Here is a 12,884-nt window from a genome sequence, read left to right on the forward strand (position 1 = left end):
AAATCTTTGCCATAATCTTTATTTAGATAAAACTTTAATATAAAACTTTTATTAAATAGTATTCTAGAATTTTTTGTTGTTGACTCAAGGTAAAAAGCACATCCAAATATTTTGGTTTTGATAAAACTTTATGTAAATGTAAGGGTGGATTATAAACAAATGTAAAACATATCTGTAACGGTTCATAAATGTTCGTTTCGTTCATACAACGCGAAAGACTTTCCAACAGATGCTCGATTCTGAATTAAGATCTAGCTAATTTAACGACCTAACAACTGAGACGCCGATTATACGATTCTTTTACGTACGTCTTTATAATTTTCTCGACATATTTTTAGAATTATTTGAAATATCAAAAAATGTTATATACAAAAGTTCTTTTGTAAAAACACTTCTATTTAACGATATTAATTAAATAAAAAATAAAATTATTTTTTACCAATTTAGAAAAAATTTTATTCCAAAAAATAAAAAAAAAATTTTTTGTTAATATAATTAAATAGAAGTGTTTTTACCATAAAACTTTTGTATAAAACATTTTTCGATATTTCAAATAATTTTTAAGATATGTCGAGAAAATTAAAAAAGCATTTTACCTTTAAAGAATGATTTCAGTTCTTAAACCCGTTTATGGGCCGTTACGAATATTTTTTTAATTTATCTAATGTTCACTCCTACATGTGTATAAAGTTTTATAATTTTCTGAATTTTCCACTTCGCGATGTTTTCTTATAAAATTATCAGATCTCAATAACGGTTAAATTAATCGCTTTCTAAGTATTTAAGTTTATTATAAAGCGATTTATTTATATGAGAAATGTGTTTATTTTATTTTCTACGTATTATACAAGCGGAGATATCAGTGATATCACGATGCAATCGTGAAATTAGCGTTTCGGGACAGTTCCGAGAAGTACGCGGCGTCGTCACTAGGAGGCGTCGCTCTCTCGCATTTAAAATGCATTTCAGCCAGAATATAAACGGACCCGGTAAGGCACTTAATCGTCGAGTTTTCGACTAGTATATCAAAAAGTTTCTAGTTATTGACCAATTTCTTTTAAAAGATATGTGGGGAGGGGAAATTTTTGTTGAGTGTGGTATATTTTTATAAAATTTTTTTGAAATTTTTAATCGAATAATTATCGGTTTTTTTTTCAATGTCTCTTTTGGTAAGAGATTGTTTTGGATTTGTTATGGGCGTTTTGTAGATGTTTGCGCGTGAATGTTCACATGTGCAGAGCACGTGGAGTGTATAACGCAGGTTCCGGCCAGCGCTGACCGTCGTCGTGATTTTGAAGGACCGGATTCACAATAGTCTTAAACGAAATAAAGAACTTGCATAGCACTTGAATCAAGTCTGGAAATAACGGTTTTATTATATGTAAAAACAGAAACGATACAAAAGTTAAATCACGAGTAGTGGTATGACTGATCACGTGATCAAGACTACGGAACGGATATCTTGAGCTCCGGAAATGCAGCCCCGTGTCGCGACGGACTATCTTGAAGAACGTGCAGTCCATACACGTTCGCTCGGACCGGAAATCTTGAGCGCGAGATTTCAAAGCGAATGATGGACTGCTCGGAGAGCACGCGGAGCGCGAGCGATCACGTGATAGTCACGCACTTGTATAATTGTCAGTATTGCAATGGAGAAAATTGCACGCAGACTGCACACCGAGACACCACGAACGGTATGGTGAAACGACGAGATACACTTCTGATTACAAAATTTCGGACGAGAATAACGGTCCTGCGAAGCAGGGATTGAATTAACTCCGATGGACTATATGATTTGAACGCACATGCGGTTCTTTTGAGTATCGAGCGAACACTGAAGATTATCGAACGGATCGCGGTTAGCAACGCGCGAACCGAGCGGGACCGACCATATGTTCGTACAGAGTCGCCGTCGATCAGTAATTATTCACGTGCCCGCGAAATGTAACACGCGTACCGGGTTGCACGAAGAAAAATTAAACGGGACGACATTTAGAATTCGTAAACATTCCGCCCGCCTTGAAATATAATTTCAACAAGTTAAATGCACATGGGTCGAATGTAAAATAAAGACGGCCGTTATGAAACAATGGTTCAACGATAATTAAATTTAGTCAGAAAGAAAGATCGACAAGGCGAATATCCGCGATAAATCGATTACATAATAAGCGGAACAGATTCAACAAAATAATTAGCATGAGCAAAATGTGAAAGAAAATGACAACGCATAAAATTTAGCCCGGAGGGCTTTACAATAAATCGCACTTGAATGAATGAAGAAATAAGATTGGTTACAAACTAATATAATGTACAAGTAGAACATCTTTTAAACTAAGCGGTATCCGGTTGACTTTGAATCGGTAACAGACATAATTTAGTAATCGGTCGCACGAAAGAGGATGAAGCCGTCTTAATTGTGACGACGCGAGTTAACCCGTCTTGACCGGGGTGAACTTGAGTTACTCGGCCGAGTTCCCACTTACAGGGTGGCAAAGACGAATTTCGAAGAAAGACTAATTGGCCGATTTCGATTGAGGGAGATATTTTACGCCACTTAACTCGCTGTTGCATGGTATTAATGTAATCATTAGACCATAATTTCCAAAGCTGCTCCGTACATCGGCGCACTAATTGCCAGCGGGAAAGACGGTTTTTAGGGATTGAAAGAAGAGAGGGTTCCGGAGGAACGGTCAACGATGATCCCACAAGGAAATGCCCCGGGGTAAGGCAACGTAGGTCGTCTAGCGAATCGGAGAGTGGAGCGATGGGACGCGAATTGAGGCACGCCTCGACCTGACAAAGTAATGTGCTAAATTCCTCCCCGGTGAGCGTCAATGAACCGACTACCATAATGCTTTATGCTGCGGACGCCAGCCTCCCACAGTCCTCCAAAGTGAGGAACGGACGGCGGAATAAAATGCCAAGCTATTTTATCACTGGCTGTCAAATTAAGAAATTCAGGATCGCGGACAGCTGCCCGATACGCGGCGGCAAACTCCCTCTCAGCGCCGACGAAATTCGTGCCGTTATCCGAATAAACGGCTTGCGGAAGACCTTGACGAGAACAAAAACGAGTAAATGCGGCGCGAAAAGCCGCGGAACTATAATCATTCACTAATTCAAGATGAATTGCGCGAGTAGACATACAAATGAATAAAGCGACATAGGCCTTATGAGACAAAATGCCGCGGCCACTCGAAGATCGAACCTGAAATGGGCCTGCATAATCTAACCCACACCAATTGAATGGGTGAGGCGGCGGTGTGACGCGTGCAGCAGGAAGATCTCCCATTAATTGAGTCGGAAGAGCAGCTCGTTCTCTAACGCAAGTGACGCACGAGTGAATGACCGATTTAACGAAGGTACGTGCACGCAACACCCAAAATTCTTGACGAAGCGTGTGAAGAGTGAGTTGTAATCCACTGTGAAGCATACGTAAGTGTGTATGTCTAATAAGCAATCTCACCAGGGGGTGAGGCGCGAGCAAAATCGGATGATGGACATTATACAAAACGGGTGCGTGGCGCAGTCTTCCACCGACACGCAGAATTTTATTTGAGTCAAGAAAGGGTGCGAGTGCCGCAAGAGGGCTACTCGAAGCAACTGATTGACCCCGATTAAGAGTATGAATGTCCGCCGTGAACAATTCAGATTGAATTTGACGCAGCCAAAAATCGCGTGCGTTAAGAAACTCCAGCGAAGATATTACAAGCTTACAAGACTGAATATCAGAGCATGAATCGCCTTTTGCACGGCAAGCGGTCACAAATTTAAAAATATAGGAAGTGATGCGAATCAATTTAGACCACAAAGAGTATCTGCCGGCAAGATCTCACGGTGGAGATACACATGATGTGTGCACAAAATTGATTTTTCGTTCCTCAATAGGATTGACAGACGGGATTCCGTCCTCGGAAGGCTACTCACTCGTGTCGGAGACAAGCCACGCTGGACCATGCCACCAGAGAAAATGTTTTAACAATGCTTCACCAGTCAACCCGCGCGAAGCGCAATCGGCAGGATTGTCTTCAGTAGGGATATAACGTCAAATGGCGTCCGGAATAAGTTCCTGAATTTTACCAACTCGATTTGCAACAAAAGTTGTCCATCGAGAGAAATGTGACCGTAACCAGGTAAGAGTGATGGTCGAATCGCTCCAACAAATAAGAGATGACGGCGCTACTGTTAAGGTATCTCTTACGAAAACTAAGAGACGCGACAGGAGGAGAGCGGCGGAAAGTTCAAGTCGGGGCACAGTCAATGGCTTCAATGGGGCAACCCGAAATTTTCCAGCAAGAAGCGAAACAATAGCCTCACCTCGAGAACTAACGAGGCGAGCATATACGCCTGCGGCGTACGCGAGAGTGGATGCATCAGCAAACCCATGGAGCTCCACACGGATGGCAAAGGACGTGTGGATTCAGCGGGATATATTGACGTCATTTAAAAAACGAAATTGCGAATACATTAATTGCCATCGTGCGAGAACGTCCGGCGGAAGGGCACCGTCCCATCCGACTTAAAGAGACCAGAGATTTTGCATAAGAATCTTTGCAGCAACAGTAACTGGAGTCGCCCAACCAAGAGGATCGTAAATTCGAGCGAGCACGGAGAGAATAGTCCGTTTAGTACGAGGAGGTTCCGCGTCAAGAGCAACCCGAAAACAGAAAGCGTCCTGAGTAGAGCGCCAAACGATTTCGAGAACTTTAACGCAGTCATCAGTCGCGAGAGCCTTATCACAGGCTAATCCATGATCGCTGGCGTTAATATCAGTTAAGTGAGCAGACGAGTTATTCGCCCATTTTCTCAATCGAAACTGTCCGCATTGAAGCAAGGAAACAAGATAGTCACGCCGTTGTTTCAATGAAGGAATATCATGATCTCCAAACAATACGTCATCAACATAAATCTAATTCCGAAGAACGGGAATGGCGAGTAGACATTTTGATCCATCCTCCTTCGCAAGACGTTGAAGAACGCGTAAAGCGAGGTAGGGCACACATGTCATGCCGTAGGTAACGGTGAGAAGTTGAAACTCGCTCACGGATTCAGACTCTGTGGATTGCCATAAAATGCGTTGATAATTAATATCGCGCTCGTCGATCAAAATTTGCCGATACATTTTGGCAATATCAGCTGAATAAACGTATTTGAATTGTCGCTATTGAAGCAATATAGCTGGTAGATCCGTCTGAAGCTTAGGCCCAGCATGAAGAAATTTATTAAGAGAAGTTCCGTTTGGGGTCGAGATTAAAGCATTGAAAACAACGCGTAAACGGGTTGTAGTGCTGTCGAAAGCGCGGTCTCACCGAGCGGGCCCGTTAAATCGCGAACAATACCTATCAAATAATTTTTAAATGCGAGAAAGGAAGTTCATAGAGTCCTGTGATTTCTAGCGGTGGAACATTCGCTTATTTTAAATCGACGTGTTTATATTTGAATCTTTTTTTTTCTAAAAAACACCATAATATGGGGTTTTCGCCAACTTTGACCATGACATTCGTAATCAGGGTGAAAAGTTACATAACCCCATGGAGTAACCTTGAATGTCGGGGGTATGTGCTTTTGGAAATTTCACGACGAAGTTTCATGGGTTTTTTGCGTCTAACACCATAATATGGGGTTTTCGCCAACGTTGATCTTGACATTCGTTATCAGGGTAAAAAGTTACATAATTTTCAATGAATGACCTTGAAATCAGGGGTAGGCGCTTTTTGGAACTTTATCCACGCATTGTTAGCGTGTACACCATATACGTGCACTTTGAAAAAATAAGTGTAATAACCTATAGTATAACCACAGTCGGTACAGTCTTCTCTTGCAAGAATGTGCAAGAAGTACAACGATGAACATTTTCACGGCTGCAATATGGCACAATTTTTTTTAAGTTTGGGATTATTTCTTCTTAGTAATCCATTTACTACTTTAGAAGATGATGCAAAAGACGATTACCAGATAATGACATTGACAATAAAAAAAATTGTTTTACGAAAATGTAGAGTCTCTCCACCAAGATTAAATGGTTACCTCGATCAAGTTGTACTAAGGTATATTTTACATGATTTTAAGTCACACTTCAGAATTACTTCTACAACTGCAAACAAATTAGAAAATAGAATAGCTCCATTGTTAGTTACGGCTGGAGTAGAAGGGAGTTTACCTATTAATCCTCGAACACAAATGCTAGTTTGCATATGGATATTAGCAACTCCAGACTCATACAGGTATTACACAAATATATTTTTAATTTTATTCTACATTTTTTATTGTTAACTCCTTAGCTACGAATGGTTCACTGGTAAACATAAAGTGTTTCCTAACACACCAGTGTATCACTATTTTAATATAAATAATATTATTCGAATGTCATCGGTAAAATACACTGGTGAGTGAGGAAACACTTTGTGTTCACCAATGAGGCATTGGCAGTCAAGGTGTTAAATATTAAATTTTATTATTATACGTTCTTCATTGTCAATTTGAACAGGTCGATGGAAGTACAATTTGGAATGGGGAAGTCGTCGTTACATCATTGTTTCATACGAGTTGTTCACGCTTTGTGTACCAGTGCTTCTGAAGTAATTTGTTGGGCAGATGCCAATAATATAAACGCAATAAAAGAAAACTTTAAAGCAAAAGCTGGAATTCCTGATGTTATTGGTGCAATTGACGGAAGTCATATTGAAATTGAAGCCCCAAAAGTATATAAAATATTGAAATTTATTTTAATATATTACATAAATGTTAATATTTTTGTTTAAATAATATAAGTATAATTACGTTTTAGATGGATTCCGCATCGTATCGAACGAGTAAAAAGAAGTATGCTGTTCAATTGCAAGCAGTTTGTGATGCATCAATGATTTTTACAGACTGCTTTGCTGGATATCCAGGAGCGGTTCATGACTCGAATATTATATAACTCTCCATTAAACAAAGATGCAACAACAGACGAACAAGGCTTTATTCCTGTTCGAAAAAGATTGACGAAATAAAGAGCGCGAACGAAAAGAATAACTTGAGATAAACACGCAAAATAAATATAGACAGCGGCGCGACTATTAAGGACAGACTAATAATTACGGAGCAACGAACTCAGAAGTTCGTTGCAATATCGCGAAAATTCAAAGAAAGCGAGCTGAATATAAATATCGCGGCAGGGAACACCGCGGGCAGAGTCTCGCAAAAAGTTATAGCGTTCACGTGTAAAAAAATACCGACTTACGTACGCGCGCACTTTCTGTACATCGCTACTCGTACCAAGGTTCCGCATTTGTGGAACGCATAATAAACGGTTACGGTCTTATTATAACACCGAGTCTGAATTATTATATCTTTCTCCACCTACATTCCGGAGACGAGAACGGGCAGACCTAACCGAGGCGAGAATCACGGTGCCGAATTCATTTGGCACAACTTCCAACAATTCCCTAACGGAGAATACATCATTGGAGACAAATGTTATCAGCCAGTGAGAACGTGGCTCGTTACGCCTTATAATGATACTGGTGCTTTGACTCAGGTATGTAATTAATGTATTTATTATTTTAAGTTAATGTTTTATTCAGTTATTATAGATAAACTTTTTGTATTGAGGAACATAGAACTTTTAATAACATTTTGTCAAAAACGAGACAGGTAATAGAACAAGCTTTGCTCTTTAAAAAAAACGTTTTAGAAGATTGAAGCATTTACATATGGATCTTATTCATGAAATTCCGAATACAATTTAGCGTGTTGTGTATTGCACAATTTGTGCCTATGAGGTTTTCAGGGAAATAAAGACTTTGAAGAGTATATAAGAGAAGGACAACAATACGTCAATGTTATTAATGAAGAATATGTATATGAAAATTTACCAAATAATATTAATGATAATGTTACACGTGGCCAAAGAAAACGAAATTATTTAAAAGATAGATTGACACTTTGACTTAATTAGACTAAACTTAAGAAAAAAGTTGCTGTAATATAATAAATGCTTAATGTATTGTAATATAATAAAATTAATGTATTATAATAAATTATAATAAATTATGTTACAATCAATTTTATTTATTATTAAATTATATCACGTACATATTGGCCCACATTCTGAGCTCACTTTTAGAGGCGACTCTAGTTAAAGGCGCTTCTAAAAGTGGTTTTATAAAAGTAGTCGTATTCTGAGCTCACATTTAAAAGACACCTTTAAAAGTGACAGTCACTTTTAGCCTAAATGTGCGCTTTTATTTCGAAAAAGCTATTCTGAACCCACTTTTATAGCACATTTATAGGCTTTCGCTAAATGTACCGCTAAATGTGGTCTGTAGCACATTTATCGGCACATTTAGCGAAAATCCAATATGGCGGCACCCATGCGATTTGACAGGTGGACCCATATCGCGACTTAACTAATTAGTGGCAACGTTAATTAATTAAATTTGTTAAAAAAACTATATACGCGAAGTTTTTAGGAGTAAACAAAACTCCATGTAGTAAAATTAATTGTATTAAAACGATTTAAAAAAATTTCAATTTTGAAAATGCGCGTATGTATAAAAGATGCCTTCAACCTATCGTGAGTGTCGTAAGATTAATTTCAATCATCTTAAGTTTGTTCTCAGTCGCTGCACTGCTGAATTGATGCACACTAGTGCAATAAGTTGGAGTAAATCAAATATAATTTGTTTTATTCTAACTTACTGCACCAGTTACAGCGTGTAGCGACTAAAAATAATTTTTTTAATTACTTTAAACATGTTAACCGTAGATATTATTCACAAAATTAATTATGCGATCGAAGTTCGGGAAGTAAATGTAGTTTGTGATCGTGATCCGCGAGATTTTCGGAATAAAATAAACTCGTTCAAAAGAGTGACGGCAAACGTGACTTATTTTTTTAAACTTAACATTAAAAATTTTTTTTATGCCAAATAATATTATATGGCTAATATTTATAGTCCGTCCTTATTTTAAAGATTGTTTTAAGTACAGTTTTATTTGGTTTTAAACTAATTACAGAATCGTATCATCGTCTTAAAACATTGTTAAAAATAATTTTGAAATAAGAAGTAACTATAAATACCAATCTATAATGAGATATTAATCCCAGTAAAATTTTAAGACGAACATACGCTTGGTTCCAAAGTTTTAAAGAAGGGAAAGTGATATGTTCTCATAATTCATCACTTTTCACATTTTTACAGGAATTAAAATCGACCCATCATTTAAAAAATAGAAAAAACACAAGAATTTTTGCCGTCACTCTTTATAATAAACGGAAAGTTTAACAGAAATATTGGTTAATTAAAGAATATGTGCGTTTTTTGATCGCGTTAAAAAAAAAATAATTAACTGGTACACATAAATGTATCTCTATCTTAAAGACGCCTCTAAATGTGTGCTTAAAATACGGGCGACTTTAGCAGCGCGCCTCTAAAGTTGGTCACACATTTAGAGGCGCCTTTATAAAAGCGCCTCTAAAAGTGAGCTCAGTATGTGGGCCAAATAATTCAATAGATATTGGCTCGATCCTGACTAAACTTAAAATATTAATGCATTTTCTTCTATATTTTACAATAATGAACAGAAAAATCCATTAATGTACTTAATTAATAACTTCAGTTTTTCAGGTGACATCAGAATCAATGTAACGCGTATTGAGACACCTTTTATTATATCTCCGTAAATATTCGCTTAATTGCAGCTAAACTTCATATTATTATATAATTTCACACTCTTTTCAATAATCAAAAGTCAGTTTTTTTCAGTATACTCCTATTAAAAAATCAATTTCAACACTATTCCGCCAAATCGGAGTTTTTCATGTTATCAAAAAATTTAATAATTCAGTAATTATTGGCTCGATCTTGACTAAATTTGAAATAATAATGTATTTTCTTCTACATTTTATGATAATGAACAGAAAAATCCATTAATGTACTTAACTAATAATTTCGATTTTTCAGATAATATCTCAACAATTTAGAATCAGAAATTAATATTAAACTTTCATATAAAAATTGACTTAGCACAGCTCCAGAAATTCAAGATTTTGCCAGTATCTAAACGTAAACATCCATAACTAGCGGTTCAGTTCGTGTAAGCCTTCTAACAACAATGTAAATTCCTCTGTATTTATAGAATGTAAACAAAAAATACTCTCCGTACATTCAAATAAAATTCTAACTTCTCAAGTAATACAAAATTTAATATATCGCTTATTTTACATCTTATATATCTCAATAAAGCACAAATTATCATCAAAAATTTATAAATAATAAAAATTTCATCAATCAGATATATATGAGAGAATATATAGATTCAAAAAATTCCATTCACCACACAGTTACAGACAGTACATGATTCACAGATAGTAATTAAATTCATATTCTTATGCACCAAGGAATACAATTTATATATGTGCTCCTGGAGTCGGACAGAAGCATTAGTTATCACACTCAATCATATAGATAAAAATATATCAATTATTTCAACTTATTAAAGTCATTATAAAATCAGTAGACTTAACACCTTGCTTATTTGTTTACTTATTCATATAATTATCCATTCTTCAGTACATTTAAAGACTATCTGTGTTACTTATTTTAACATTAAACCATAGACAGTTCTTGCTCTCGCACACACATAAACTCATGCATCCACAAATTTATTATGATAATTCCTGAAAATATAAAATAAAATCAATTAAACAGTATTAGGAAGTAAATAGGTATACACAATTTCAATAAAATTCAATTTTATTATCCAGCAGCTTGCCACGCCAAGTCCATCCACTCGGATTCCACAAATACGTGTTCAGACAATGTTCTTCTTCCGATTAATTAAACAGAGCCCCTGCGCGCCAATTAATAAAAATCTTTAATCAGTAAATTAATACAATTAACGCCAATATAATTTTAGATAGCCCCAACAATTCAATATAATTAATGTTAACGTAAGACACGCTTTAAACACGCGATAACCCACGCCGCACCGTCGCAATACTTATCATAGAAAATCAAAGAAAATTAGCAAAAATTCATTATCAAAGCTCCAAATATTAAAAATAATGTCAAAAAAAAACACAAAAATAATAGCAAAGCAAATCCCACAAATAAAATCTTAGAAAAGAAGATTGTACAACACTCGGCACAATCCCGCGCTCACGAGACACGTGTCTCACATAACCCTAACCCACAGCGTTTAAGCCGAAGAAAATCAAAGATATCTGCAAAAATTACAAGCAAATTGCACACAATAGATTAGCAAATTTATCCATTCACACGATCCATCCATCAATTTCAACGAAAGACATACATTAACAAGCACTTAATAAGTACATACTCAATAATTAATTTTTTGTCAAAAATATTAACCATCCTTATACGCCCAGCACCGCAAACTCCACTCGAAAAATCATGCGTTGTGCGTTCCTTGAGTCGAAAATCCACAATTTCAATTAACTTTTGCGGAGCGCACGCGGAACACGTCCGCTCTCCTCGAGATCCAGAACCGATTCTTAACCTAACCTAACCTAACCTTTTTTTTTTTTTTTAATGAGATTGGGGAATGCATTTACGCACGATATATAGGTGCCGATTATTTATACCTGTGTGGGACTCCTGCTAATCAGACTACCCACTAAAACCCTTTCCTCAACTCCCGCTGAGTATGGATCTTCCTGTGCTCTTAGATAAGACCTCGGGTACATGATTATTACTTCCTTAGGTCAAATCGAGCCTTGGACTTGTACAGGGGGCAAAGTCCCTTTTCTGAGTCGGGCTTAAATACGTAAGTTGGAGATTACTCCTCTTCCACATGGAGGTTTTAGACTCCATTGCTGTTGTTATCATTCCAGATTCCTTCTCTTAGCAGATCCAAAGGGCTACCCGAGCCCAAAAACCTCGCCGAGTCTACCAGAAAGAGAAAGAGATTTCTTAATTGTCAACTTACTTAAAATCTTATGTTGGATACTGAGAGCTCGTCTTTGTTGCAAGCGGGTGAGCGAGCCGGGCAACTAAAACCAGTTTGGCGCCACCCATATTCGCCAGCGCTCTTTCAGCTCGTCCTTAATGCTGATTCTGGCACTCAATACCCAGATCCCAACCTGCGGGATACTAGAGTAGTGAAGGGTGCAGTGGGAAACACAACTACTAGTATAACCGATTCATTCTTGCGAATATAGTCTTTAAGTGTGTGTGTCTACCCTGGGGGAAGGGAGAGGGTTTTACACCACTTCCTTCTCTACTACTTCTTCCAATTTATTATTGAGAGGCCATCAGGTGATTTAGAAGTCTAGTCCTTCCGTTCAGAGGTAGTGACTCATTGTCATCGCCATTAATATGAGAAGGTAAAACAGTTACTTCTCCTCTTCTAATTTTTTTATTATTTTTTTTCCGTAACATTACCTTCTTGCAGAAGATGGCAAAGGCTTCCCATTTTTCCTCGTCTTCCATTGTTACTTGGATAATTCTGTCCAAACGCAAATTGGAGCCAATCTTAGAGACGAATTCTTGTCTTTCTTCATTGAATGCTGGGCACTACATGACCGTATGCTCGGAAAAGTCTTCTTTGGCCTCACAGTGGTGACACTTGGGCTCCCTTTCCTTTCCAAGACGGTGCAGGTACCTTCCGAAGCATTCGTGGCCAGTAAGGATTTGGGCGGTTCGGAAGGTAATATGATTGCTATCATACGTAATCCATTGTTCCAGATTTTCTTTAATAGCCATGATGGTTCTAATTCCCGCAGTATTTGGGGAGGTAGTCAGGCTTTCCTTCCATTGTTGAAGGATTTTCTTGCGGCTTTGTTCTCTCAGTCTGCTTCTTATTGTAACATAGGGATAGATGCCTCTGTCTTTCCATTCTTGTATTATTCGATATCTGTTGGCTCTCTCTTCCAT

At 37.3% G+C, this 12,884-nt stretch overlaps 1 protein-coding gene across 1 annotated transcript; it reads left to right on the top strand.

The window, feature by feature from the left end:
• Window positions 1-1,093: 1,093 nt before the first annotated feature.
• LOC139112742 (uncharacterized) lies at window positions 1,094-7,537 on the top strand. Its single transcript, XM_070673807.1, has 3 exons — window positions 1,094-6,224; window positions 6,488-6,701; window positions 6,788-7,537. Exons 1-3 carry the CDS (start codon window positions 5,827-5,829, stop codon window positions 6,920-6,922), a joined length of 747 nt encoding a protein of 248 aa, XP_070529908.1. The 5' UTR covers window positions 1,094-5,826; the 3' UTR covers window positions 6,923-7,537.
• The last annotated feature ends 5,347 nt before the right edge of the window (window positions 7,538-12,884 follow it).

Source organism: Cardiocondyla obscurior, unplaced genomic scaffold, assembly GCF_019399895.1.
Source record: "Cardiocondyla obscurior isolate alpha-2009 unplaced genomic scaffold, Cobs3.1 scaffold45_0_294702, whole genome shotgun sequence".
Lineage (NCBI taxonomy): Eukaryota > Metazoa > Arthropoda > Insecta > Hymenoptera > Formicidae > Cardiocondyla > Cardiocondyla obscurior.

Excerpts from the sequence above, each read along its gene's own strand:
- LOC139112742 (XM_070673807.1), top strand. The coding sequence starts at position 5,827 with ATGTGCAAGAAGTACAACGATGAACATTTTCACGGCTGCAATATGGCA. Across the intron at positions 6,225-6,487 it reads GCAACTCCAGACTCATACAG|GTCGATGGAAGTACAATTTG; the intron begins GTATTACACAAA and ends CAATTTGAACAG. Across the intron at positions 6,702-6,787 it reads TTGAAATTGAAGCCCCAAAA|ATGGATTCCGCATCGTATCG; the intron begins GTATATAAAATA and ends ATTACGTTTTAG.